We start from the raw sequence: 24,079 nt of genomic DNA, 5'->3' as shown, positions 1-24,079 counted from the left end.
TCAGTTAATTTAATACATGTAATCATGGTCAATTAACCAGTAAAAAGTCATGTTGATACCATGCCATCTGATATCACACTATGAGAAAGCCACAACCTGTTTGTGGGGTGCTTCCTAAAAACTCACAACCTCAGTCTAATCAGGAGAATGTTACCATGTGGGTTCTTCTTGGCTGCTGCCTAGAAAAAAGCCAATAAACTGAGAACGACAGGATTGCAGCAGAAAAAGAGTTTAATAATTGCAGGGTGGCCAAGCAAGTATGAGAGATAATTCTCAAATCTGCCTTCCTGAGAATTTGGAGGCTACAGTCTTTCAAGGATGAAAAACTTTGAACTTCTCTAGCCTCCTGCCCATCAGGAGGCTAGAGAATGGGGAATGGTGATTGGCTGCGTCAGGGATGAAATCACAGGGGTGTTGAAACTGTCTTCTTGTGTTGAATCGGTTCTTGAAGGGGGTCACAGGATCAACTGAGTCCATTTTTTGCTATGGGTTACTGGTCCCAGTGGCACCAGTTGGTCCATCAGAATGTAAAGTCTGAAAAATAACTCAAACACTAGTTTTAGGTTTTACAATAGTGACATTATCTATAGTGACAATTGGAGATGTTATAAATCTTGTGACCGCTGGCTATGTGACTCTGGAGTAGTAAGCAGTTACAAAAAGGCAGGTTATAAAAGCAAAAACTGGTTAGAGTTTATGCCTGCATCTTACAGAATTTAGGTTCCTACCAAAATTCTAAACTTGTGGACTTCCACTAGTTTTACAAAAATGGTTTTTGTCCCCAAACAAGGAGGGGGTTAGTTTCAGGAAGGGATCATTATCGTTCTTGTTTTAAAGTTAAACTATAGGCTGGGTGTGGTGGCTCATGCCTGTAATCCCAAGCACTTTGGGAAGCCAAGGTGGGAGGACTGAAGTCAAGAGAGTGTGCTTTCATCTTCATAGCAAGGTCATGAAAGACAAGGTAGGAGCAAGAAACTATTACAAACTGGCCAAGGCTAAGACATGACAAGTAAATGTACTGTGATACTGAGAGACAGGACAAGCTGGATTTCCTAGGCCGACTAAGAATCCCTAAGCCTAGCTGAGAAGGTGACTGCATCCACTTTTAAACATGGGGCTTGCACTTAGCTCACACCCGACCAATCAGGTAGTAAAGAGAACTCACTAAAATGCTAATTAGGCAAAAACAGTAGGTAAAGAAATAGCCAATCATCTATTGCCTAAGAGCACAGCGGGAGGGACAATGATCGGGATAGAAACCCAGGCATTGGAGCCGGCAACAGCTACCCACTTTGGGTCCCCTCCCTTTGCATGGGAGCTGTGTTTTCATTCTATTAAATCTTGCAACTGCACTCTCTTCTGGTCCGTGTTTGTTACGGCTTGAGCTGAGCTTTCGCTCGCCGTCCACCGCTGCTGTTTGCGGCCTTCGCAGACCCGCCGCTGACTTCCATCCCTCCGGATCCGGCAGGGTGTCCGCTGTGCTCCTGATCCAGCGAGGTGCCCATTGCTGCTCCCAAGTCGGGCTAAAGGCTTGCCATTGTTCCTGCACAGCTAAGTCCCGGGTTGGTCCTAATCGAGCTGAACACTAGTCACTGGGTTCCACAGTTCTCTTCCGTGACCCACGGCTTCTAATTGAGCTATAACACTCACCACATAGCCCAAAATTCCATTCCTTGTAATCCATGAGGCCAAGAACCCCAGGTCAGAGAACATGAGGCTTGCCCCCATCTCGGAAGCGGCCCACCACCATCTTGGGAGCTCTGGGAGCAAGGACCCCCGGTGACAATATCCTTGACTGGTTGCTGGAACAGAAAAAGGGCATTAGTGGAAGAACTGCTTAAGTCTGAATAAACTCTGCAGTTCAGTTAATAGTACTTGTACCTATGTTATTTTCTTAGTTTTGATAAATATACCATGGTCATGTAAAATACTAACACTAGTGGAATCTGGGTGAAAGGCATATAGGAACTATTTTGCAACTCTTCTGTAAATCTGAAATTATGAGCAAATGAAAAGTTTAAAAAAGTGGACAATGACCCAGGAGTTGATTTTTTAAATGAAAAGTTGTAACACACGCACATGCTCATAGTGTGCTGAAAATGCCAGATGTGCACGTAAAAGAATGTACGTGTAGTGTAGTTCTGGGTAAAGTATGGTTGGTTTTGGGAAATGAGTGCGTGCTTTCTTCTTCAAATTTGTTACTCAAACGGCTTTTTTTTTTTTAAACATATGAACAATTTTATGTTTGGGTCTTGAACTGCTAGCTTCTGTTTTTCCTTATTCCAGAGAATAACCGTACTGGTCACAGATTTTAGTTTTCTCTTCCAGTCTTTCAGTTAAACGTTACCATGCATGTTCGTGAATGAATTCAAGCACACCTTTCCTTCTCTTGGCTTGTGTCTAAAAGGCACATTGATTTGATCCACAACCTCTGGGGACACTGACAGAATCCTTGTTCCAAGCAGGAGTGGGTAACTGAGACAGCAATCTCTCAACCCACTATACAAGGCTGTTTTGCAGGAGAGCCTTATGATGACCAGCATGATATATAATTGTGAGAAATATACTGAACAATTTATGTGTCAGACACCAGTTTAAGTGCTTTTACAACATAAGCGCCTCCAGTTCTCATAAAACCCCTGCTAGGTAGGCACTATCAGCCTCATTTTACAACTGAGCGGTGCGGCCAGAGCAGACAGGCACCGTCTAGCGCCGCTTCCAAGCCCCGCATCGCATCCACCAGCCTAACTCGGGCGCTCGGCCTCTCCCTCTGCGCATGTGCATCCCCGCCTCCCGCTCCAGGCGAGTCCTTCCCTGGACTCCAGTCCCTTGTGGGAAACAATCCCTCGCCTCCGGAGGCGGCGAGGAGCGGCGGGTGAGCCCCGGAGCACTGGGCGAGGGCCAGGGGGTCCCCGCGCTGCCCCGAAGGCGGGCGGGCGGCGGCTAGACCTCGGCGGTGGGGAGGGACCCCTGGCGCCTGCGGCGACGGTGGGACGAGGGCGTCTCTGTCAGAAGGGGATGAGGTCTGGCGTGGGAACGCGAGTTCCGGGGCTCCCGGGGGTCCGTATGCGTCCAGTCCCTGCGCCTGGCGCTCAGCGAAGTCCTGTAGCACGGGGTAGGCAATGCGCACTGGCCCGAAGGGGAGGGAACAGGCTGCGGGGAGGGGACAGCACGCGCGTGCGTAGCGTGTGACGTTTGCCGTGCGCGTGCGCATGGCGTTTGATGTGTGCGTGTGCGCTTTTTGTGCCCTGGGCCGGCGGGGAGGAGGCGGGGCTGCGGGGGAGAGCGACTGCGCCAGGTCCGCGACAAATGAATTAGACACAATTATCCACGGGAGACTCGGTTTTCCTCTCTGTAAATTACAGATATTAGGAATACTTGCCGCCTGGGGTTGTTTTGAGCACTTTCATTGTTTAGGTGCTGTATTTATTGGGTGTGCGTTCCCTGGGAGAGCCCGAGGGAGACGGCTCCTGCACCGGCCCCAAGGGCCTCTCTGCTCGTGGAGTGCAGGAGCGAAGGGGCTGGCCTAGCTGACCACCAGGGCCCCTTCTGGCTCTGACCGCCCTCCTATCCCAAGTAATTATTTACACGTTTCGCGTTCGCTTATGTATTATGTGTAATCATGGCACAGTATCCTGAAGCCGTCGGAGTCTGTGTGCTGGTGCAAGGTCTGGGACAAATTTAAGAAGAGAGAGGTGAGCTGGAGCTGAGGGGTGGGCGCGCAGGCTAACAGGAACGTCACCTCTGGAGAGTCTGAGGGCAGGGACGGGTGAAAGGCTCACGGCCACAGCGAAAGAAATGCTGTTATCACCCCTCCGCGAACACCGGGTACATCCAGATGAGCTGCTGAGCTTCCTCCTCTCTTGGCCTGATATCCCCGCCGGATGGTAGTGCAGGCAGGTGATACTTGGGTTATCTGTTTTGACCTTATTTGAAAGATGGAAAAACAAAATTGAGTTTGAGGAGGTGAGTAGTTCAGATCTTGTCATTCGTTAGAGGCAGAACTGAGATTAGAAGTCAAGTCTGCAGTTTCCCGAGCCACTGCTGCCCATTTTGTTACTCTATATCACAGTTTCTCATTAAAAGATCCTTTTGAGGAATTGTTAGCAAGTTAGAACAAACATTTTAAAACTTGCATTTAACATCCTATCCCTTTTTTTTTAGAGATCTTTTGCATTATCTAACCTCAGGGCATTAATGGTGTTAACAGGTCAATAGATAAACAATATGGCCTGAGTTTTTTTTTTTCCCTACAAGGAATTTTGACAAACCCATAGTGTTTTTTCCTTCAGATTACTGTTAACTTGTTAAACTCATCTTTTCATGTTTTTAATTTTTCTGTGTCACAGAACCTAAATTGGTAATAAATCAATAAGAAATATTTACATTCACTCAGTGAAAAGTGTCATGTCTGAGCTCAGCATATATCGGAGCCACACATGGACACGTAAGTATCTTGTGTGTGGACCTGTATAGGCAGGTGAATCTCCGAACTGCAAGGCCGGCGAAGGCTCTCCTGACATTCTTCCTTTCTAATCCTTCAGCTCTCCCTCCTCCACTAAGAGCGGAAAATGAACAAATCCCAGGTGAGATTCTTGTTTCTTTATTCCCAGTTTGTTTAAAAATGGATTTCTGAAGTTTATAAGGGTTTATGTTTTGAAAATGGAAAAATAGAAATAGGCAAAAATTGACATTAAGGGAAATAAAACTGAAGTAGCAAATCCAAAATAGTGCAGTTGGCAAATTAGATGCAGGATTTTTAATTTTGCAGAATTATCCAAGTTATTGTAATGTTATCTCTAATTGTTCTAATAACAATTCTGAAATAAATGCAGTAAATTGTCTATAAGTATTTCTTTGTAGAAACAAAGAACACAGTTACAGAGCAGAACTCAGTGCATATGCTTTTCAGGAGAACAAACGCTGAGGTTTGATGGTCCTGTTTGATCCAGGAATAAAACCTTGACGATGTGGAGGAATGGAGGGACTGCATGTCCTCAAAACAGTTTTCCCTAACTGTTTGTGTCAGCTCGTTCTTATTTCTAGGTTGAATCACTGACAGTTCCGACTTGTTTCTGTGTTTCTCATTTATGTTTCAATCTGATGAATGCAACCTTATTCCCTCACCTAAACTCACCTGAATCAGTTCTGGCAAAGGCCACCAAATCATAGTCAAGGCTAGTGCATGTTTTTGCCTTTGCATTACTTGCCTGGTCTGCTGCATATATTGTTAACCATGGTCTTTGTTTGGAGAGTCTCCTCTGTTGGTGTCTGTAATGCCACCCTCTGAGCTGTCCTTTCCTAACTTTGATTCCCTCCCTAGTCCTCATGAAGGCATCTTTTCTTTTTGCTCCAGGCATTGCTTATGCGTGCGTTTCCATCCTTAGCCTACTTAGGTTCTTCTCGGTCTGTTTTTCCTGACTGGTTTCATTTTTTTTTTTTCCTTAATAAAGTGCTTTTGAATTAATAATACATTAATGTAATAATACATTACTTTTACTTTTTTAAAAGTATAAGTGATAACAAAAGATGTACATATATATTCACACTCCCTTCCTCTGTTCATGCAGTTTCTCCAGGTAGGGTGACATTTAATCATTCAAACCGAGACATTTTCACCGAGAGTGAAAGAGGTTCTATAAATAATTATGCTGAGACAACTGGCATATATTGGGACAGTCCCAGACATACTGGAATGTATGGTCAACCTACCAAAGATGTCTATTTTTTTTCTAGTTTTTGGTTTACTTTGCCAGTGTTTCTTTATCCAGTTTAAAGAAAATATGTATGTATATTCTTATTTGCTTCCTCAGTTTACTTAAAAAGGAATCTGTTATCTCTAGGGCTTATCAAACTTATATGTGATTGTGCATTCCTGGCATCTTTTTAACATGCAGGTTCTGATTTAGTAGCTGTGGATGGGGTCCTTTATTCTGAAGTTCTGATAAACCTCCAGCTGAAGCTGATTCTGATGGTTGACTTACACACTATTTTCCATTATTCCTTTTTCACTTAACAGCATACAGATGTTTCTCTGACAGAACATGAATAGCATTTTCTCTCTTTGTCACAATTGCCTAGTAATTCAAGTCCATAGTTCATTAAACTACTTCCAGCTGTTTGCTATGACAAACCATGTGGTAATGAATAACCTTGTACATTTATAATTTTGTGTGTATATGTTTATATATTAGATGAATTCCCAGAACTTGATCAGCTTAGTGGGAATGCCTGTCCTAGAGATAGTATTATTTTGTTTTCCCATTGGCAATGCATGGGAATGCTTATTTCTTCACAGCTCCTCCCATAGAATATGTGGTTCAACTTTTGGATTTGGGGCAACCGATAGGTAAAAAGTGGTATTTCATATAGTTTGCATCTGCGATTTGCTTCACTGAGTGAGGTTGAATACCTTTTCGTGTGTCTAAGGGTGTCTTATATTTATTTTTCTATGAACTTAACTGTTAGTATCTTTTGCCTATTTTTCTTTTGGGTTTTCTGGTCTTTTTTCCCCCCAGTGTCTTTTACCCCTGTGTATTATATGAGTTGCAAGCCATTATTTTTTGGTATATCATTTGTCTTTTGATAATTGTTCATGGTGTTTTTCCCTATGCAGAAATATTTGGTTATTTTTGTTGTCCAGTTTATTAATCTTTTCCTTATGGTTTTGGACTGATAGCATTTGGAGACATAGTTAGAAAGTCCTTCCCACTTGATTATAAAGAATCTGCCCATGTATTCTAATACTTTTATGCATTTTATGTTTAAATCTTTAATCCATTTGGAGTTTACTTGTATGTAGAAACTTAATTAAATTACTACAGTATCATTCCATTTACTTCACCCCCCGATGTGTGCTGTTGTTTTGATGCTTTCTTCTCCTTGTGTTCTGAACCCCACAAGGTATCTTTAGTATTACGACTTTAGAGAGTGGGTAGGCTTTCGTATTTACTGAAATAATTGCCCTTTACTGTGCTTTTTCTTCCCTTTTGCAATATCATGCTTCATCTACAGTTATTTGCCTTTACCCCAAAGAAGTTTTATTGTTTCTTGTGCAGATCTTTTGGTGACAGATTCGTCATTTTTTTTTGTTTAAAGATGTCTGTATTTCTTCATTTTGAAGGATATTTTCACTAAAGACAGAATTCTGGAGTGAGAGCTTTTTTTTTCTTTTCTTTTTAGCACTTTAAAAATACCATTCCGGCGGCCGGGCACCGTGGCTCCTGCCTGTAATCCCAGCACTTTGGGAGGCCGAGGTGGGTGGATTACCTGAGGTCGGGAGTTCGCGACCAGCCTGACCAACATGGAGAAACCCCGTCTCTACTAAAAATACAAAAAAATTAGCCGGGCATGGTGGCGGGCGCCTGTAGTCCCAGCTACTCGGGAGGCTGAGGCAGGAGAATGGAGTGAACCTGGGAGGAAGAGCTTGCAGTGAGTGGAGATTGCACCACCACATTCCAGCCTGGGCGACAGAGACTCCGTCTCGAAAAGAAAACAAAAAACCATTCCGATGACTTCTGGATTGTTGTTGTTTTTGTCTTAAATCATCCTCCCCCTTGAAGGCAATTGATCTTTTTTCCTCTGGTTGGTTATGAGATTTTCTCTTTTCTTTTGGTTTTCAGCAATTGTTACTTAATATAACTTGGTTTGGTTTTCTCTATATTTATCCTGTAGTATTTTGGCAGGGGTTGATTCTGAGGTATGATATCCTTGTCAGTTTAAAAATTCTCAGCCTTGGCCTGGCACGGTGGCTCACGCCTGTAATCCCAGCACTTTGGGAGGCCAAGGCGGGCAGATCACGAGGTCAAGAGATCGAGGGTGAAACCATGTTTCTAGTATAAAGTACAAAAGTTAGCTGGGTGTGATGGCGCACATCTGTAGTCCCAGCTACTCGGGAGGCTGAGGCAGGAGAATCGCTTGAACCCAGGAGGCAGAGGTTGCAGTGAGCCGAGATCACGCAACTGCACTCCAGCCTGGCAACAGAGCGAGACTCCATCTAAAAAAAAAAAATTATCTGCCTTTTCTTTTCATCAAATATTCTCTACTTTCCTTTTGGTACTGCAGTTACACCTATTAGATCTCTCAGTTCTCTAAATTAAATAAAAACACAAAATGTGTGTACTGTTTCTATATGAAATATATAATTACATATATAAATACATATATTACATATATAAATATATTTTATATATAACGTATATAAATATATATTATATCTATATATCTATATCTATATCTATATATAGAGAGAGATAGGGTCTTATTCTGTCACCCAGGCTGGAGTGCAGTGACAAATTAGATTCGTTTATCCACTACAGAATAGCTGAATTACCATGAAGATCTCTCCTGTTGCCCTTTTTATAGCCACACCTACCTCCATCCTGGCCCTGTCATTCCCCAACCCCAGCCAACCCCTACTCCTCCCTAAATTAATCGGCAACCTACTAATCTGTTTCTGTCCTTTCAAGAATGCTACAGAAAAGGAAACATACAACATTAACCTCTTGGGGTTAGCTTTTTTCACTCAGTACAATTCCCTGGTGATTCATCCAGGTTGTATATGTGTCAACAGTTCATTCCTTTTTGTTATTAAGTAGTGGTCCATGGTATGGATATATCACATTTTTTTTTTTTTGAGGTGGAGTTTCACTCTTGTTACCCAGGCTAGAGTGCAATGGCAAGATCTCGGCTCACTGCAATCTCCGCCTCCCGAGTTCAAGTGATTCTCCTGCCTCAGACTCCCGAGTAGCTGGGATTACAGGCATGCACCACCACGCCCGGCTAAGTTTGTATTTTTAGTAGAGACAGGGTTTCTCCATGTTGGTCAGGCTGGTCTCAAACTCCCAACCTCAGATGATCCACCCACCTCAGCCTCCCAGAGTGCTGGGAATACAGACGTGAGCCACCGCGCCCGGCTGGATATATCACAGTTTAATCATCCACCTGTTGAAGGACGTCTGGGTTAATTTCCAATTTTGGGCTATGAAAAATAAAACTGCTGTGAACATGCCATTTTATATTTCCGCTAGCCACTGTACGCATGATCCAGTTTCTCTCTATCCTTGCCATCACTTGGTGTTAGCACTGGTTTTTTTTTTTTTTTTTTTGGTCATTCTGATGGGTATATAGTGATTTTTTTTTGTTATTTATTTGCATGAAAGTCTTTTCATGTGTATTTTCTGCCTGTATATTCTCTTCATTGAAATAGTCCTTCGTGTCTTAGAACTGTACTGGAAGAATGGTAATTTTTTTTTTCTTGAACCCCTGTAACAAGAGATAGATTAAGAAGAGAAAAGCAAGTTTATTAACAAGTATGTTTCATATATACATGGGGGACACCCAGAGAATGAGTGTTTCACAAAGAGGTGGCTTTGAATTCCAGCTTATATGGCATCTTCATCAAAGAACAGGAAATTTTTAGAGAAACGTTAAGACAAAGGAAAGGGGCTTGGAATCTCTAAGGCTGGCAACTTGGGGGAAAGCAAATAAATGGCCGATACAGGCTAGTTTGTGAAGCTAATTAATGTAGATTCCCCTGGTACCATCTCTAGGACCATCAGTTCTCAAGTTGTCTTCAGTTGTTAACCTTTGTTCTCCTTGATAGATGGGGAGGCAAGGATACCTTTTGTCTTCGTAAATCCATGTCCTGCTTTTAGGCAGATAGAGACAGGACAGCTTTCTTGTGTCTACTTCTTGCCTTCAGCTCAACAATTCTTCATATTTTGGGGTGGCATATTTCTGGTCTCCCACATTACTATTTTCGAATTGGATTTTTTTTTAATGTTTTGAGTTTTAATAGTTTTTTAAATTTTCTAGATAGTAATCCTTTGTCAGATATGTGGTTTGCAAATATTTTCTCCTTGTTGGTAGCTTATCTTTTCAGGGTGTTTCACAGAGCAAAAGTTTTTCACTTTGATAAAGTCCAGTTTGTCAATATTTTGTTACGGATGATGCTTTTGTTATCAAGTCTTAAGAACTCTTGCCTAGCCCTAGGCAAAGATTTTCTCTTTTTTTTTTGTCTAAAAATTATATAGTTTTATATGTTATATTTAAGTACTTCATCTATTTAGAGTTAATTTTTGTGTAAGGTATGAGGTTTAGATTGAGGCTCAGTTTTTGCCTATGGATGTACAATTGCTTGCAGCACCATTTGTTAAAAATTTTTTTTCAAGAAATTTGTGAAAATTTTACTGAACTCCTTTTGTACCTTTGTCAGAAATCACTTAAGTATATTTGTGTAGGCCTATTTCTGGGTTATCGTCTATGTTCCATTGGTGTATGTGTCTGTGCCTCTGCTAATACCACGCTATCTTGATGACTGTGACCATATAGTAAGGTTTAATATTGAACACAGTGATTCCTTTTACTTTATTCTTCTTCATAGTTGCTTTAGCTATTCTTAGCACCTATGCCTTTTATATAAGTTTTAGAATAAGCTTGTCTGTGCTTATAAAAATCCTTGTTGGGAGTTTGATAGGAATTTCATCAAGATACTGATTTTAAGAGTAAGATTTTTTTTGACTGACTCTGCTATTTTTTCAGCAAATATCTTTCCTTTCCCTGAAGTTAGCATTTTTTATCTTTCTTAATCTAGTCATTCATTCATTTAGCAACTATTTATGACTGTTCTGTATTACTAAATCTTGTTGAATTGCAAACGCTGTTCAAAGAGAGTTGGTATAGTTTAAATTGCTCACTTGTAATGTGACAGCTATTTAATATACAAGGAGCTTTAGGCTCCCTTAGCTGGGCATTTGGGGTAGAGGAAAACAAGCCTGAGGTGCTTTGTTAGCCTTTTTTTTTTAAAGACAGAGTCTCTTACTCTGTCACCCAGGCTGGAGTGCAGTGGTGTGATCTCAGCTCATTGCAACCTCTGCCCCCCAGGTTCAAGCAATTCTCCTGCCTCAGCCTCCAGAGTAGCTGGGATTACAGGCACCTGCCACCGTGCCTGAGTAATTTTTGTATTTTTAATAGAGACGGGGTTTCACCATCTTGGCCAGGCTGGTCTTGAACTCCTGACCTTGTGATCCACATGCCTTGGCCTTCCAAAGTGTTGGGATTACAGGCGTGAACCACTGCATCTGGCCCCCTGAACTTCTTTATATTTATTTTTATTTCTCTTTTGTACTGTCTTCCATGTTCATTCTATTTCTAAAACATCTTTAAGGGTTCTTTGAAAAAAATTTTTTTTTTGAGACAGAGTCTCATTCTGTTGCCCAGGCTAGAGTGCAGTGGTGTGCTCTCCGTTCATTGCAAGCTCCGCCTCCCGGGTTCACGCCATTCGCCTGCCTCAGCCTCCTGAGTACCTGGGACTACAGGCGCCCTCCACCACACCCGTCTAATTTTTTTTTGTATGTTTAGTAGAAACGGGGTTTCACCTTGTTAGCCAGGCTGGCCTTGAACTCCTGACTTCAGGTGATCCGCCCGCCTTGGCCTCCCAAAGTGCTGGGATTACAAGGCGTGAGCCACTGTGCCCGGCCGTTTCTTTGAAATATTTAAAAAATTTTTCACCATTTGTGAAAATCTTACAATTTAACCATGTTTTTAAATTTCTTTCCTTTTTTTTTTTTCTTTAAAGACAGGATCTCACTCTGTTACCCAGGCTGGAATACAGTGGTGTAGTAGTCAGTAGTCATAGCTGACTGCAGCCGCAAATTCCTGTGCTCAGGTGATCTGCCTTAGTCTTTCAAAGTGCTGGGATTATAGGTGTGAGCCACCATGTCTGGCCTGTTGTTAATTTCTTACTGCTCTTTCTTTCTCCCTGAAGGCTTATCATGGCAGTGTGTTCTTGGTTTATGGAACGAATAGTTTTAAAAATCTGTTTGAAGATATTAGGATTAATTTTCCATTTCTATTTCTTATATTGATTTGGTTTCTTAGCATTCATTTCTAGTCATCTTGGTGAGTATGCTTTATGCTGTTGCTTTTCCTCAAATATCTAGTAAATCTTTATTTTCCATTCATATTTAAAAGTGAAGAACTAGTTTGATCAGCACAGGTAGCTAATGTGAATTCACTCAGCCGTTGAGAAATGTGTCCTCTATTACTGTCTCCCACGGTGGAAAGGCCAATTCAAGGATTGTAGATGAATTGGTAAGGAAACATAATAGGTAAGAAATCCAGCAGGTTTCCTGCCAGAACCTAGAACATCTCCAAGCTGGTGGCTGTGCTTGAAATGGACTTCATGCCTCTGACTTCTGTTTGATCTTACCATTCCGTATCTTTCAGAAATTACTCAAAATGTTTCTTCTGCTGAGGGGCTCCTTCCCAGGAGTATTCTTTTTTTTTTGAGACGGAGTCTGTCTGGCTCTGTCACCCAGGCTGGAGTGCAGTGGTGTGATCTTGGCTCACTGCAACCTCTGCTTCCCGGGTTCAAGCGATTCTCCTGCCTCAGCCTCCCGAGTAGTTGGGATTACAGGCACTGGCCACCATGAATGGCTAATTTTTGTGTTTTTAGTAGAGACGGGGTTTCCCCATGTTGCCAGGCTGGTCTCGAACTCCTGAGCTCAGGCGATCTGTCCATCTCAGCCTCTCAAAGTGCTCAGATTATAGGCATGAGCCACTGTGCCTGGCTGTATTCTGTTTTTCTTTTTTCTTTTGAGAGGGAGTATCGTTCTGTTGCCCAGGCTGGATGTAGTGCAGTGGCGTGATGTTGACTCACTGCAACTTCCTCCTCCTGGGTTCAAGCGATTCACCTGCCTCAGCCTCCCGAGTAGCTGGGACTGCAGGTGTGTGCCACTATGCGCAGCTAATTTTTTTTTTGTATTTTAGTAGAGATGGGTTTTACCACATTGGCTAGGCTGGTCTCAAACTCCTGACCTCAGGTGATTCACCCACCTTGGCCTCCCAAAGTGCTGGGATTACAGGCGTGAGCCACTGTGCCCTGCCTCTTTTATGTTTCTTCACTGATATTTTTGGAGTTAGGATAGATAAATATCTATTTCAGGCTAGAAATACCCATTCTTCTTTTAGCTTTTTATTTTGGAAAATTGCAAACTTACACAAAAGTGAGAAAGTAATATATTAACCCCCATGTACCTACCCATTCTCAGCTTCCCCAGTTATCAGCTCAGAGCTGTCTCACTTTTACTTTCACCCATTCCTGCTGAGATTATTTTGAATCAAATTCAAGATAATTTTTTTTGTAAACATATCAGTAAGTATCTCTGAAAGTTGAGGCCTTTTTCTTAACTTTTAATATGAAAATTTTCCAACAAAATAAACACTTGTATAATTTTTACCTAGATTCAGCAGTTAACATTTTTGCCTTATTTGCTTTATCTCTCCTCTGTATATACATTTTATTCTGAAATATGTTTGAAAATAAGTTACCCACATTATAACACTTTACCCCTAAATAACTTGGTATGAATTTCTTCAGCATAAGGACATTTACTTACCTAACCACAATACAATTATCATGCTAAGAAAATGAGCAGTAATCCACACTGTTACCTAAATCCGTTGTACTTTAAAGTTTCCCAAAATGAGACAGTGTTTTAAAATAAGAAATAACTAGGATATTAGTGGAGGAGGTTGTGGTGAGGAACCATAGCCACAAAATATGTACGTGTATATAGTAATCTTGTGGCTGAGATTGAGCCACTGTACTCCAGCCTGGGTGACAGAGGGAGACTCTGTCTCAAAAAATAAATAAATAAATAAAAATAAAAATAAAAAGTTAGCTGGGCATGGTGGCTCACACCCAGCTACTCAGGAGGCTGAGGTGGGAGGATCAGTTGATCCCAGGAAGTGGAGGTTGCAGTGAGATGAGATTGTGCCACTGCACTCCAGCTTGGGCCACAGAGTGAGTCCCTGTCTCAAACAACAGCAGCAACAACAGCAAAACACCACAATACAGTTACCACACAAAATTTGAAAATTTCTTAATGTATAATCGGTGTTTTCCAGTTTTTGCATTTTTTTTACATTTGTTAAATCAGAATTCAAATATGGTTGAAATGTCTTTTATCTTTAAGACTTTGTGAGTTGTATGTTTCTTCTCCATATCTTTATTTACTGTAGTGTATTTGTTGAAGATTTTCCTTGTTGTGTCACTGTGGTTATGTTTAACGTGTTTCTGTGATCCCTGTATTTTCTCTAAGTAGTCGAACTTAATCCTGATTGATGCTTATGTTTTGCTAAGAATTTATCATAGATTGTGTTGTGTACTTCCATCAGGGCCACATAACATCTCATTGTCCTCTCGGTTTGTTGTTGTTTGTTTTCTTGAGTCAGGATCTTGCTGTGTGCCCTAGGCTGGAGTGCATTGGCTCAGTCATGGCTCACTCCAGCCTTGAATTCCTGGGCTCAAGTGATCCTCCTGCCTTAGCCTACTGAGTAATTGGAACTACAGGTGCATGCCACTATACCTGTCCAATTAAAAAAATTTTTTTTTGTAGAGACAGGGTCCTGCCACCGGATCCTGTTGACCAAGCCGGTCTCGAACTCCTTGGCCCAGGCAATACTCCCATTTTGGCCTCCCAAAGTGCTGGGATTGCAGGAATGAGCCACTGCACCTGGCTTCATTGTCTTTTTGTAATGTTTGAAAGTCATTGATTATTGTCTAAATTTAGTAATTCATTAAAGATTGCAAAATGGTGAAATTCGAATTCTATAATTCCTCTTTCTGTTACCAAACCAAACTTGGGTCCTCTCACCAAGCACACAGAAAAAGCTAAAACTGACATTGGGATTTGCAGCAAGAGAAATGGAGGCATTTATTGCAGGGCATTGGGCAAGGAGAATTAGGTGGTTAACGCCTAAGACCTGTGATCCCTGATGGCTTATAAGCAAGGGTTTTTAAAGGTGATGGTACATTTCAGGAAAGCAGAAGTTACAGGCAAAAATCATACATCAGTACATGAAGGTTATACATTGATTTCGCCAGCTGCCCAAGGTTTGTACCAGTTTACTTTGCCAGCAGCAGTGCGTGCATGTTCTTATTCCACACATTCATCCTGAGACTTGGTATTTTATTTTTTATTTTTGCTCTTCTGTTGGGTGTGTTGTGGTACTCTTTTGTGGTTATCCTAGAAGTTACAGGGAGCATTTTTGACATATTACAATGAAATACAAACTATTCATTGTACTACCTAAACCTGTAACTTTGAAACATGTTGACTCCATTTATCCCCCTTCATTTCTAGGCTTTTCACTCCTTCCTGCCTTTTCATAGTTCTAGTTTGGGTCATTTTTCCTTTTCATGAAAATTCCCTTTGATGTTTCTTATAATGCATATCTGTTGTTTGTCATTACTCTGTTTATGATTTCCAAAATCTTAAACTTTTATTTTTGCTGTATATAGAATTCTACCTTTGAGTTTTTGTTTTTTCCTTTTACTTTAAAGTTGTCTTTTCATAATGTTTTGGGTTTTTATATGGCTGCTTTTAAAGTTCTCTTTTGATTTTGTTTTAGCTTTTGTTTATTCTTATTTAAGATCCACTGAACTCTGTGAATGTGACTTAATTTTTTTCATGAGTTTTTTTTTTTTTTTTTAAATCCATTCTGCCAATCTCTGCCTTTTTGTTGGAAGAATTTAACCTATTTAGAATTAAAGTTGGCTGAGCATGGTGGCTCTTGCCCGTAATCCCAGCACTTTGGAAGGCTAAGGCAGGTGAATCGCTTGAGTCCAGGAGTTCGAGACCAGCCTGACATGGCAAAACCCTGTCTCTACAAAAAATACAAAAATTAGCCCAGTGTGGTGGCACGTGCCTGGAGTCCCAGCTCCTCAGGAAGTTCAGGTGGAAGGATCGCTTGAGCCAGCCTCTGGGAGGCAGAGGTTGCAGTGAGCCTAGTTGGAGCCATTGAACTCCAGCCTGAACCACAGAGTGAGACCCCCATCTCCAAAAAAACAAGAAAGAAAGCGAGAGAAGGAGGGAAGGAGAAGGAAGGAAAGGGGAAAGGGGGAAGGGAAAGGGAAAGGGGAGGGACAGGGAAGGGGAAAAGGGGAGGGGAAGGGAGAAGGAAGGGGAAAGGAAAGGGGAAGGGAAGAAGGAAGGGGGGAGGGAAGGGGGAGGGAAGGGGAGGGGGAGAGGGAAGGGAAGGGAAGGGAAAAGAAAAGGAAAGGAAGGAAATAGTTAAAGTCGTTTCTAAGAAGGAAGGACTGACTTCTGCCAGTTGCTGTTTTTTTTCTGTCTTTCGAATTGTTTGTTCATTTCTTTCACTGCTCTGTTTAGCTGATTTTTTGTAGCATATTTTGATTTACTTCCCATTTCCTTTCCTGTATTTTTTAAGATATTTTGTTGGTGTTTACCATGGAGATTAACAATGAACATTCCACATTTATAACAATCTAGTTTAAATACCAGTTTTGTCTCAGTATCATACAAAAACTCTGCTCCTATACAGCTGCCTTCTCCCTACGTTGTTGTTGCTACAGATTACATCTTTATACATTGTGCACTGAATGACATAGATTTATAATTACTGTGTATGCATTTTCCTAAACTCCTTTAGGAAATAAAGATTGGAGTTACAAACTACAAGTTGGACTTACAAAATGCAAAATGCTGGCTTTTGTACTTACATTTTTTTTTACTAGAGCTCTTTATTTCTTCATACGGCATTGAGTTATGAAGATCTTTTAATTTCAACCTTCCATTTAGTATTTTCTGTAGGGCAGGGTTTATGATAATGAGTTCTCGTGGCTTTTATCTGGAATGTTTTAATTTCTCTTTCATTTTTGAAGGATCAATTTGCCAGGTTTACAATTCCTGGCTGGCAGGATTTTTATTTTTGTTTTTCCCCTCTTAACACTTTAAAGATGCCATCCCACTGCCTTCTGGTCTCTGTGGTGTCTGACCTCTGTGGTTGTTATTTGGCTTTTGATAGTTTGATAATAATGTGCCTCAGTGGATCTCTTTGGATTTTTCTTACTTGGGGTTTGTTGAGCTTTGTGGATGTAAGATTTGTGTTATTCTTAGAATTTGGGCAGTTTTTAGCCCTTATTTCTTTGAGTAATCTTTCTCCCCATTTCTCTCTCTTTTTTCCTTCTGGGACTCCTGTAATTGTATGATATATAGTCCACTCAAAGGTGTCCCACAGGTCCCTTAGGCTCTATTCACATTTCTTTATATATTTTTTTCTGTTCTGCTCCTCATACCAGATTACTTCAATTTTTATATTCTCCAATTCATGATTCTTTCAGCTGTCTGTTCAAATGGGTTGTTAAAACCTCTAGTGGATTTTTAAATTTCGGTCATTTTACTTTTCAGCTTTAGATTCCTACTTGGTTTCTTTTTACAATTTCCAACTCAGTTCAGACATTGTTGGCCTCATTTCTTTTAGTTATTTGTCATTTTTGATGACACTTAATTTATTTAAAATCTTTGTTTAGTAAGTCCAATATCTGGGCTTCCTTAAGGAAGGAATTTGTTTTCCTTGAGTAGGCTCTGTATTCTTGTGTCTTTGAATACCTTCTACGTTTTTGTTGGAAATTGGACATTTGAATATTTTAATATGGTAAGTCGGGAAATCAGATTTTTACGCTTCCCCAAGGTTTGCTGTTTTTCATTTTTTTTTTTTTTTGAGGCAGAGTCTTGCTCTGTCGCCAGGCTGGAGTGCAGCGGTGCAATCTCGGCTCACTGCAACCTCTGCCTCCCGGGTTCAAGCAATTCTCCTACATCAGCCTCCCTTGCAACTGGGACTACAGGCATGCGCCACCACGCCCAGCTAATTTTTGTATTTCTTTTTTTAGTAGAGATGGGGTTTCACCATGTTGGCCAGAATGGTCTTGACCTCTTGACCTCCCAAAGTGCTGGGATTACAGGCATGAGCCACCATGCTCGGCCACATGCTATTTTTATAGTCTGGTTTCCTTGTTCTATATGTGACACTGAAGTCTCTGTTCCTTAGCTTGCTTTCAGCTAATGTTTTTACAGAGATTTCTTTGAATCCCTGGTGATAAAGACAACAAACATTTCTCTCAGTCTTTGCACATTGACTCTGCTCTGGGGTACTCTTTAACATTTAGCCAGGCTGTTTACAACCTTGCTTTAGCCTTCGTGTCCTGATTGCACTGAACCTCGAGAATAGCTGGAGGTGAAAGCTTATGATCTTCTTAAAGCTTGTATACATTCTGCCTTGGGTATGTTTCTGGATTTCTAATTTTCTCAGTATATATGGGGTTTTTTGAAAGCCCAAATTTCCCAAAGAAACCCTTTCCAGGTTTTCTTCTCAGGCCTTAAGTGGTATACTCTATGTCTCAACCATAATCCTCTGCTGCAGACGACTGCAGATATTTTGTTCCCCTTACAGTGTTTTTGAGCAAGGACTATTTTTTTTCTCTCCTAAATGAGTTCTGAGTTAGGTGAAACAGAGACAAGCATATCGCATCAGTCCTTCAGGTATTTCCCACATAGTTGGAACAGATAAGCAATTCCTTTTAAGTAAGGTCTGCTCTGGTCCCTCTAGAATCAAGGACCAGGACCCACACTTGGAATGCGGGCTGCCGTCTCAAGGCTGTCACCAAGCCAAGGAGGGTTGGGGTAAAGCCAAGTAGAAGTGCCACAAAGCTTTCCTACCATTTTGAAGTTGCCTTTTTTTTTTTCTTTCTGATTTGGCATCTACTTGGTTGTGGTCAGCCTTTGACCTTTTCAGAATTCTGACGAAGTTTATTTTGACAGTTTCTGCTTGTTTTTTGATGTCTCTGAGGGGACCTGAGCTTGGTGCCACCTACCTCTCCATTTTGCTGACATCATTCCACTTCATTAATCTTGTCCTCTTGTATGTTTCTTTCTTATTATATAAACTTTCTGCTTTAGGAGAGTTTTAGATTTATGGAAAAGTTGTGAAGACAGTAGTACAAAGAGTTTCCATATACCTCCCGTAGACACAGTTTCATTAACATATTAATGTAGTACATTTGTCACAATTAATGAAACAATACTGATATATTATTAGGTGATTACCACTTTATTGGGATTTTCTTAATTTTTCCCTAATGTAATTTTTCTGTTCCAGGATGCCCACATTCTACTTAGTCATCATGTCTCCTTAGGCTCTTCTTAGCTGTGACAGTTTCTCAGACTTTCCTTGTTTTTGATAACCCTGACAATTTTGAGGGGTTCAAGTCAGGTGTTTTGTAGAATGTCCCTCAGTTGATATTTGTCTACTGTCTTCCTCATTATTAGACTGAGATTAGGGTTTCTTAGAGGAAGACTACAGAAGTAGTGTCATTCAGTCACATCCTATCAAGGGAAAATGCTATGAGCATGATTTATCACTGTTGATTACCTGGTGGAGGTAGTGTGGTCATGTTTCTCCACTGTAAAGTTACTCCTTTGTCCTCCGTTTTCAACTGTACTCTTTGGAATGAAGTGGAGAGTTACGCTACACCTCCTTGATGGCAGAGTATCCATATAAATTATTAGGAATTCTGTGCAGGAGATTTGTCTGTTCTTTTGTGTTTACTTATTTAAGCATTTATTTATATTAGTATGAACTCATTGCTAGTTATTTTATACTTTGGTTATAATCCAACACTACCTTTTTTTTTTTTTTTTGGTAGACCATTTTGTTTTTAATGCATGAAAGAAGGACAACAAAGTGGTCAGAGAAATTTACTCCAAAGGAAGTAGAGTTAAGTTAGGAAATAGAACATAACTTTAAAATAAATACTTTTAGTCATTGCCTCAGAAAGTTTCAGTAGATCATCACATAAAACAAGAGCAGGCTATTATTGAAAAACAAATAAGCATCAAAACATTCTTGGAAATTAAATACACATCTTTAGAAATGTGCACATTTAGACACATTCAGGTAAAAATTTTAAAAATCCACAGATAAAATTTTACTAGCTTCTAGAGAGGGATTATTTATAGCTATAAAAAATCATGTGAACATATGCCTTTTCATCTATGACACAAGATGCTAGAAAACAGAGAAGCTGAGAAGACAGTCTTAAAGAAGAAGGATTTTCATCTGAATCTTCCTTTGGTTTAACCATATACCTTGTTATTTTGTTGTTCCAACTGCTTCAGCTTGGCCATGAGGCTGTGTTTTCAGTTGGTTCCTGTGTCCCTTTGACATAGCCCACTATTGTGTTTTCATTTGAGTACTTTCTCATTTTCTGGTACCAGAAGTGATTTCAGGCTCATTATATACGTGCCAGCCCTAGAAGCAGCTGGTTTTCAAAGGAGCACTGGTTTTCTTTTTTTCTTTTTTTTTTTTTTTTGAGACATAGTCTCACTCTTGTCCAGGCTGGAGTGCAGTGGCATAATCTCGGCTCACTGCAACCTCTGCTTCCGGTTTGGGTGATTCTCCTTCCTCAGCCTCCCGAGTAGCTGGGATTACAGGTGTGTGCCACTACACCCGGCTAATTTAGATTGTTTAGCTTTGTAAGATATTGCCAAACTGTCTTCCACAGGTGCTGTATCATTTTGCACTCCCACTAATTGTGAATCAAAATTCCTGTTATTCTGCATCTGAACCTAAAATTGATACTGTCATTGTTTTGAATTTAACCATTTTAATAAATATTATGGTATCTCATTTTTGTTTCTTTAATGACACATGATGGTGAGCATCTGTTCATATGTGTATTTGCTATTGGTCTGTCTTTGGTGACGTGACCATTCAGATCTTTTGCCTATTTTTCAAGTTGCATAATTTGTGTTCTTATTATTGAGTTTTGAGGGTCCTTTTGCATATTCTGCTTCTAACACCTTTTTAGGTAAGTGTTTGCAAATATTTTTTCTCAGTCTGTGGTTTGTTTTTTCATTTTTGTAGAAGCATCTTTTGCAGAGCAAAACATGAATTTGATGCTATAAATTTCTCTCTGTGAACTACTGTCTCTGCATCCCATAAATTTTGATAAGTAGTATTTTCATTTAAAACATTTAAAAATTTCTTTTGAGACTTCCTCTTTGATCTATAGGTTATTTGTATGGTTGTTTAGCTTTCAGGTATTTGGAGGATTTTTCAGCCGTCTTGCTTATTGGTTTCTATTTAATTCCATTGTAGTCTGAGAACATGTGTTTTTTATGATAGCTATTGCATTAAGTTCGTTAAGGTGTGTTTTATGGCCCAAAATATGTTCTGTGTTGGTGAATGTTACATGTGAACACGAACAGAAGGATAGAATGTGTATTTTATTGTTTGGGATGAATTATTGTATAAATGTCACTTAGATCAGGTTGGTTGATAGTGCTATTTTGGGTCATATATGTACCTACCGATTTTCTGCCTGCTTGATCCATCAGTACTTACAGGGGTGTTAAGTCTCCAATTATGGTGTATATTTCCAAGTTCTCCTTTTACTTCTCTCAGTTTTTGCCTTATGTATTTTGATAGTCTTTTGTTAAATGCATAAATGTTTCAGATTATGTCTTCTTTAATATGATTTTGAACCCATCCAATAAGCTCTTAATTTCAGATATTGTACTTTTCAGATCTAGAATGTCCATTTTATGTATGTGTGTGTGCATGTGTGTGTGTGTGTGTGTGTGTATACATGTATAAGAGGTGTCTGAGACCACCCCCAGGTTATTAATGATGTCCTAGGATGACTCAGCATATATTGGAGCATGGCGTTAGAAACCAAAATTGGGGTGCTAGGTGTGTCAGTTGTTACTGATGTATTGTTTCTTGTAGACCCATAGTCATACTTATGGCTATGATTTATTGTAGTGAAAGGATACAAAGCAAAATCAGTGAAATTCCTAGAGGTTTCTCCCAATGGAGTCTCACAGAACACACTTAACTCCTCTAGCAATGACATGTGACAACGCACGTAAAATGTGTACCAAGGAAACTCACTAGACATTTGGTGCCCAGAATTTTTATTAGAGGCTAGTCACAGGTACTTTCTGCCTATCATATACCAAAATTCTAGACTCCCAGGAGCAATGCACATACTGAGTATAAACCATATTACTTATGGTTATAGCTCAGGCTTAGTGAGCCGTTCTTATCAGAGAAGGTTAAGGTCAGAACCTTTCTGAAATCCAAGTTCCCAAATGCCCATCAACGGTGATCTTTTGTAGCAGACCTTTCAAAGGTTAGTAGTCTCAGGCTTGCTGTATTAACCTTTTTCTGTATAGCACACATACCATGTATGTGTTGAACTTCCCTCATTTTCTCATTTATTTTGTTAATATTTTCTTCTGTTTTGTTGAACATATTAATTATAATTCATTTTGAAGTTCTTGTTTGTTAATTCTACTATCACGGTCACCTGTGAGTTTGCTTTTTTTTTTTTTTTTCATTGTCCCTATCTCTTCACATACCATAAATTTTTTTACTAGATACCAAATATTGTATTTAAAAAAGAAACATTGGAAACATTGGTGGAAGCTCCAGAAGATGATCTCATTGAGCGGAGAGGATTCATCCTTTTCTCTGATGGGCATGTAGACTGCGGGGCAGTCACTTGAATCAATATGTGCTGAGCTTGGTCATATTCATTTCAATCCCATTATTTTAATAACAAAGTTTTACTTCCTTGATGACAGTTAACTTGATAATGTAAAAGGTAATATGAAACAACTAATATTTCCTCTGTAACTTCAATCTCCTTGGTACACACTGCTAGTTCCTGCAGTTTGCAACTTAATAAATGTTATTCTGTGTATCTCCTTTTCAGGTCATAAGCACTCTAGGAACAGGGACCATGTTTGTCTGTTTTCACCAGTAGGATTTGCTGCAGCTAGCACAATTCCAGACCCTTAGTAGAAACTCAATTTATACAAGATATTTTGTATTCTATATAGTATAGCAGCACAGAGGGAGGTAACCTGTCATTTTTTAGTAAACTCTAAAGAGATTAGTTCTCTTAAATCTTTTCTATATCATCTAGTTCTGACCATTTCATGTAAAAAGGGTATACTATTACAGGAACAAGTGTCATTCAAGGATGTATGTGTGGACTTCACTCAGGAAGAGTGGTATCTGCTGGACCCTGCTCAGAAGATTCTATACAGAGATGTGATCCTGGAAAATTATAGCAATCTTGTCTCAGTAGGTAAGGAGTTTTTTTCCGCACATGGCTGTCAATAGCATGCATTTACTAGTTGATGCCCTGTAGTTTTCTGATGTAAAGCTTGAGATTGAAGGCTCTGAGATGACTGATCCCATTTTGCCACCATAAAGGTGCTCTTCCCTCGTCAGAGATTGGTTCATTTGTGCACATTCTTTGAGTAGCTGGTGAAGCTGTGCCTTTCTTCCCCATCATGTATTCAGAGCCCCTGAAACCAAGCTATTTAGCTCCAGTCCTGTGGTATTTTCTCTTAACAGGGTATTGCATTACTAAACCAGAAGTGATCTTTAAGATCGAGCAAGGAGAAGAGCCCTGGATATTAGAAAAAGGATTCCCAAGCCAGTGCCACCCAGGTGAGTTAGTGATTTCTGGAAGATGAAAGCCAGAGGAAATTAGAACTTAGGTAATTGGTTTAGGATTTGTCACCTTTGGAATATTTTTCACAAATGTCTCTTTTTAGCCCCAGACCTTTGGAAATGATCAAAAACAATTGGCCCACATCCCTGTTACCTTAATCACTCCTCCATATGTTATTCTCACTCATAAATGCTTTTCTTGGCTGGGTGCGGTGGCTCACGCCTGTAATCCCAGCACTTTGGGAGGCTGAGGCAGGCAGATGACGAGGTCAAGAGATCGAGACTGTTCTGGCCAACATGGTGAAACCCCGTCTCTACTAAAAATACGAAAAATTAGCTGGATGTGGTGGTAGCTGCCTGTAGTCCCAGCTACTCGGGAGGCTGAGACAGGAGAACCATGTGAACCTGGGAGGTGGAGGTTGCAGTGAGCCGAGATTGTGCCACTGTACTCCAGCCTGGTGACAGAGTGAGACTCAGTCTCAAAAAAAAAAACAAACAAAAAAAAACAAACACTTTTTTTTTTTTTTTTTTTTACATTTTAAAGTATTTTACTTATATCTATAATCCAAACCAGTTGGCTTCATTTTAGATATGTTTTCTTGGTTAGTTTGTCTTTATCTTTTAAAATTGTTTGCCTTCCTTCCGTTGTCTTAGACACCTTTTGTTAGCTGACAGGTATTCATGCAATCCTTCTATATATTCATTTAACAACATATGATGAGCACTCACTATGTCTGTTATGTTT

The 24,079-nt window shown here is 40.2% G+C and overlaps 2 protein-coding genes across 18 annotated transcripts in view; one reads left to right on the top strand and one right to left on the bottom strand.

The window, feature by feature from the left end:
• Positions 1 to 2,662: 2,662 nt before the first annotated feature.
• LOC134731069 (uncharacterized) lies at positions 2,663 to 3,214 on the bottom strand. The gene has a single exon (XM_063607203.1). The coding sequence runs from the start codon at positions 3,212 to 3,214 to the stop codon at positions 2,663 to 2,665; it is 552 nt and encodes a 183-aa protein (XP_063463273.1).
• The window catches only part of ZNF248 (zinc finger protein 248), a 59,562-nt gene continuing 38,258 nt past the window's right edge, over positions 2,776 to 24,079 (top strand). For 2 of the 17 annotated variants that reach the window (XM_057298850.1, XM_003814776.7), the window contains exons 1-5: positions 2,776 to 2,875; positions 4,350 to 4,447; positions 4,545 to 4,586; positions 22,837 to 22,963; positions 23,236 to 23,331. In XM_057298850.1, the coding sequence (XP_057154833.1) occupies positions 4,572 to 4,586; positions 22,837 to 22,963; positions 23,236 to 23,331 (238 nt within the window). In that variant the 5' untranslated portion in view covers positions 2,776 to 2,875; positions 4,350 to 4,447; positions 4,545 to 4,571. The other 15 variants (XR_010113172.1, XM_063607350.1, XM_014346408.5 and 12 more) reach the window with 13 other exon arrangements.

This window comes from Pan paniscus, chromosome 8, assembly GCF_029289425.2.
Source record: "Pan paniscus chromosome 8, NHGRI_mPanPan1-v2.0_pri, whole genome shotgun sequence".
NCBI lineage: Eukaryota > Metazoa > Chordata > Mammalia > Primates > Hominidae > Pan > Pan paniscus.
This window is presented reverse-complemented; position numbering and strand designations above follow the sequence as displayed.

Coding starts and splice junctions, on each gene's coding strand:
- LOC134731069 (XM_063607203.1), bottom strand. CDS start 3,214: ATGCGCACGCGCACGGCAAACGTCACACGCTACGCACGCGCGTGCTGT.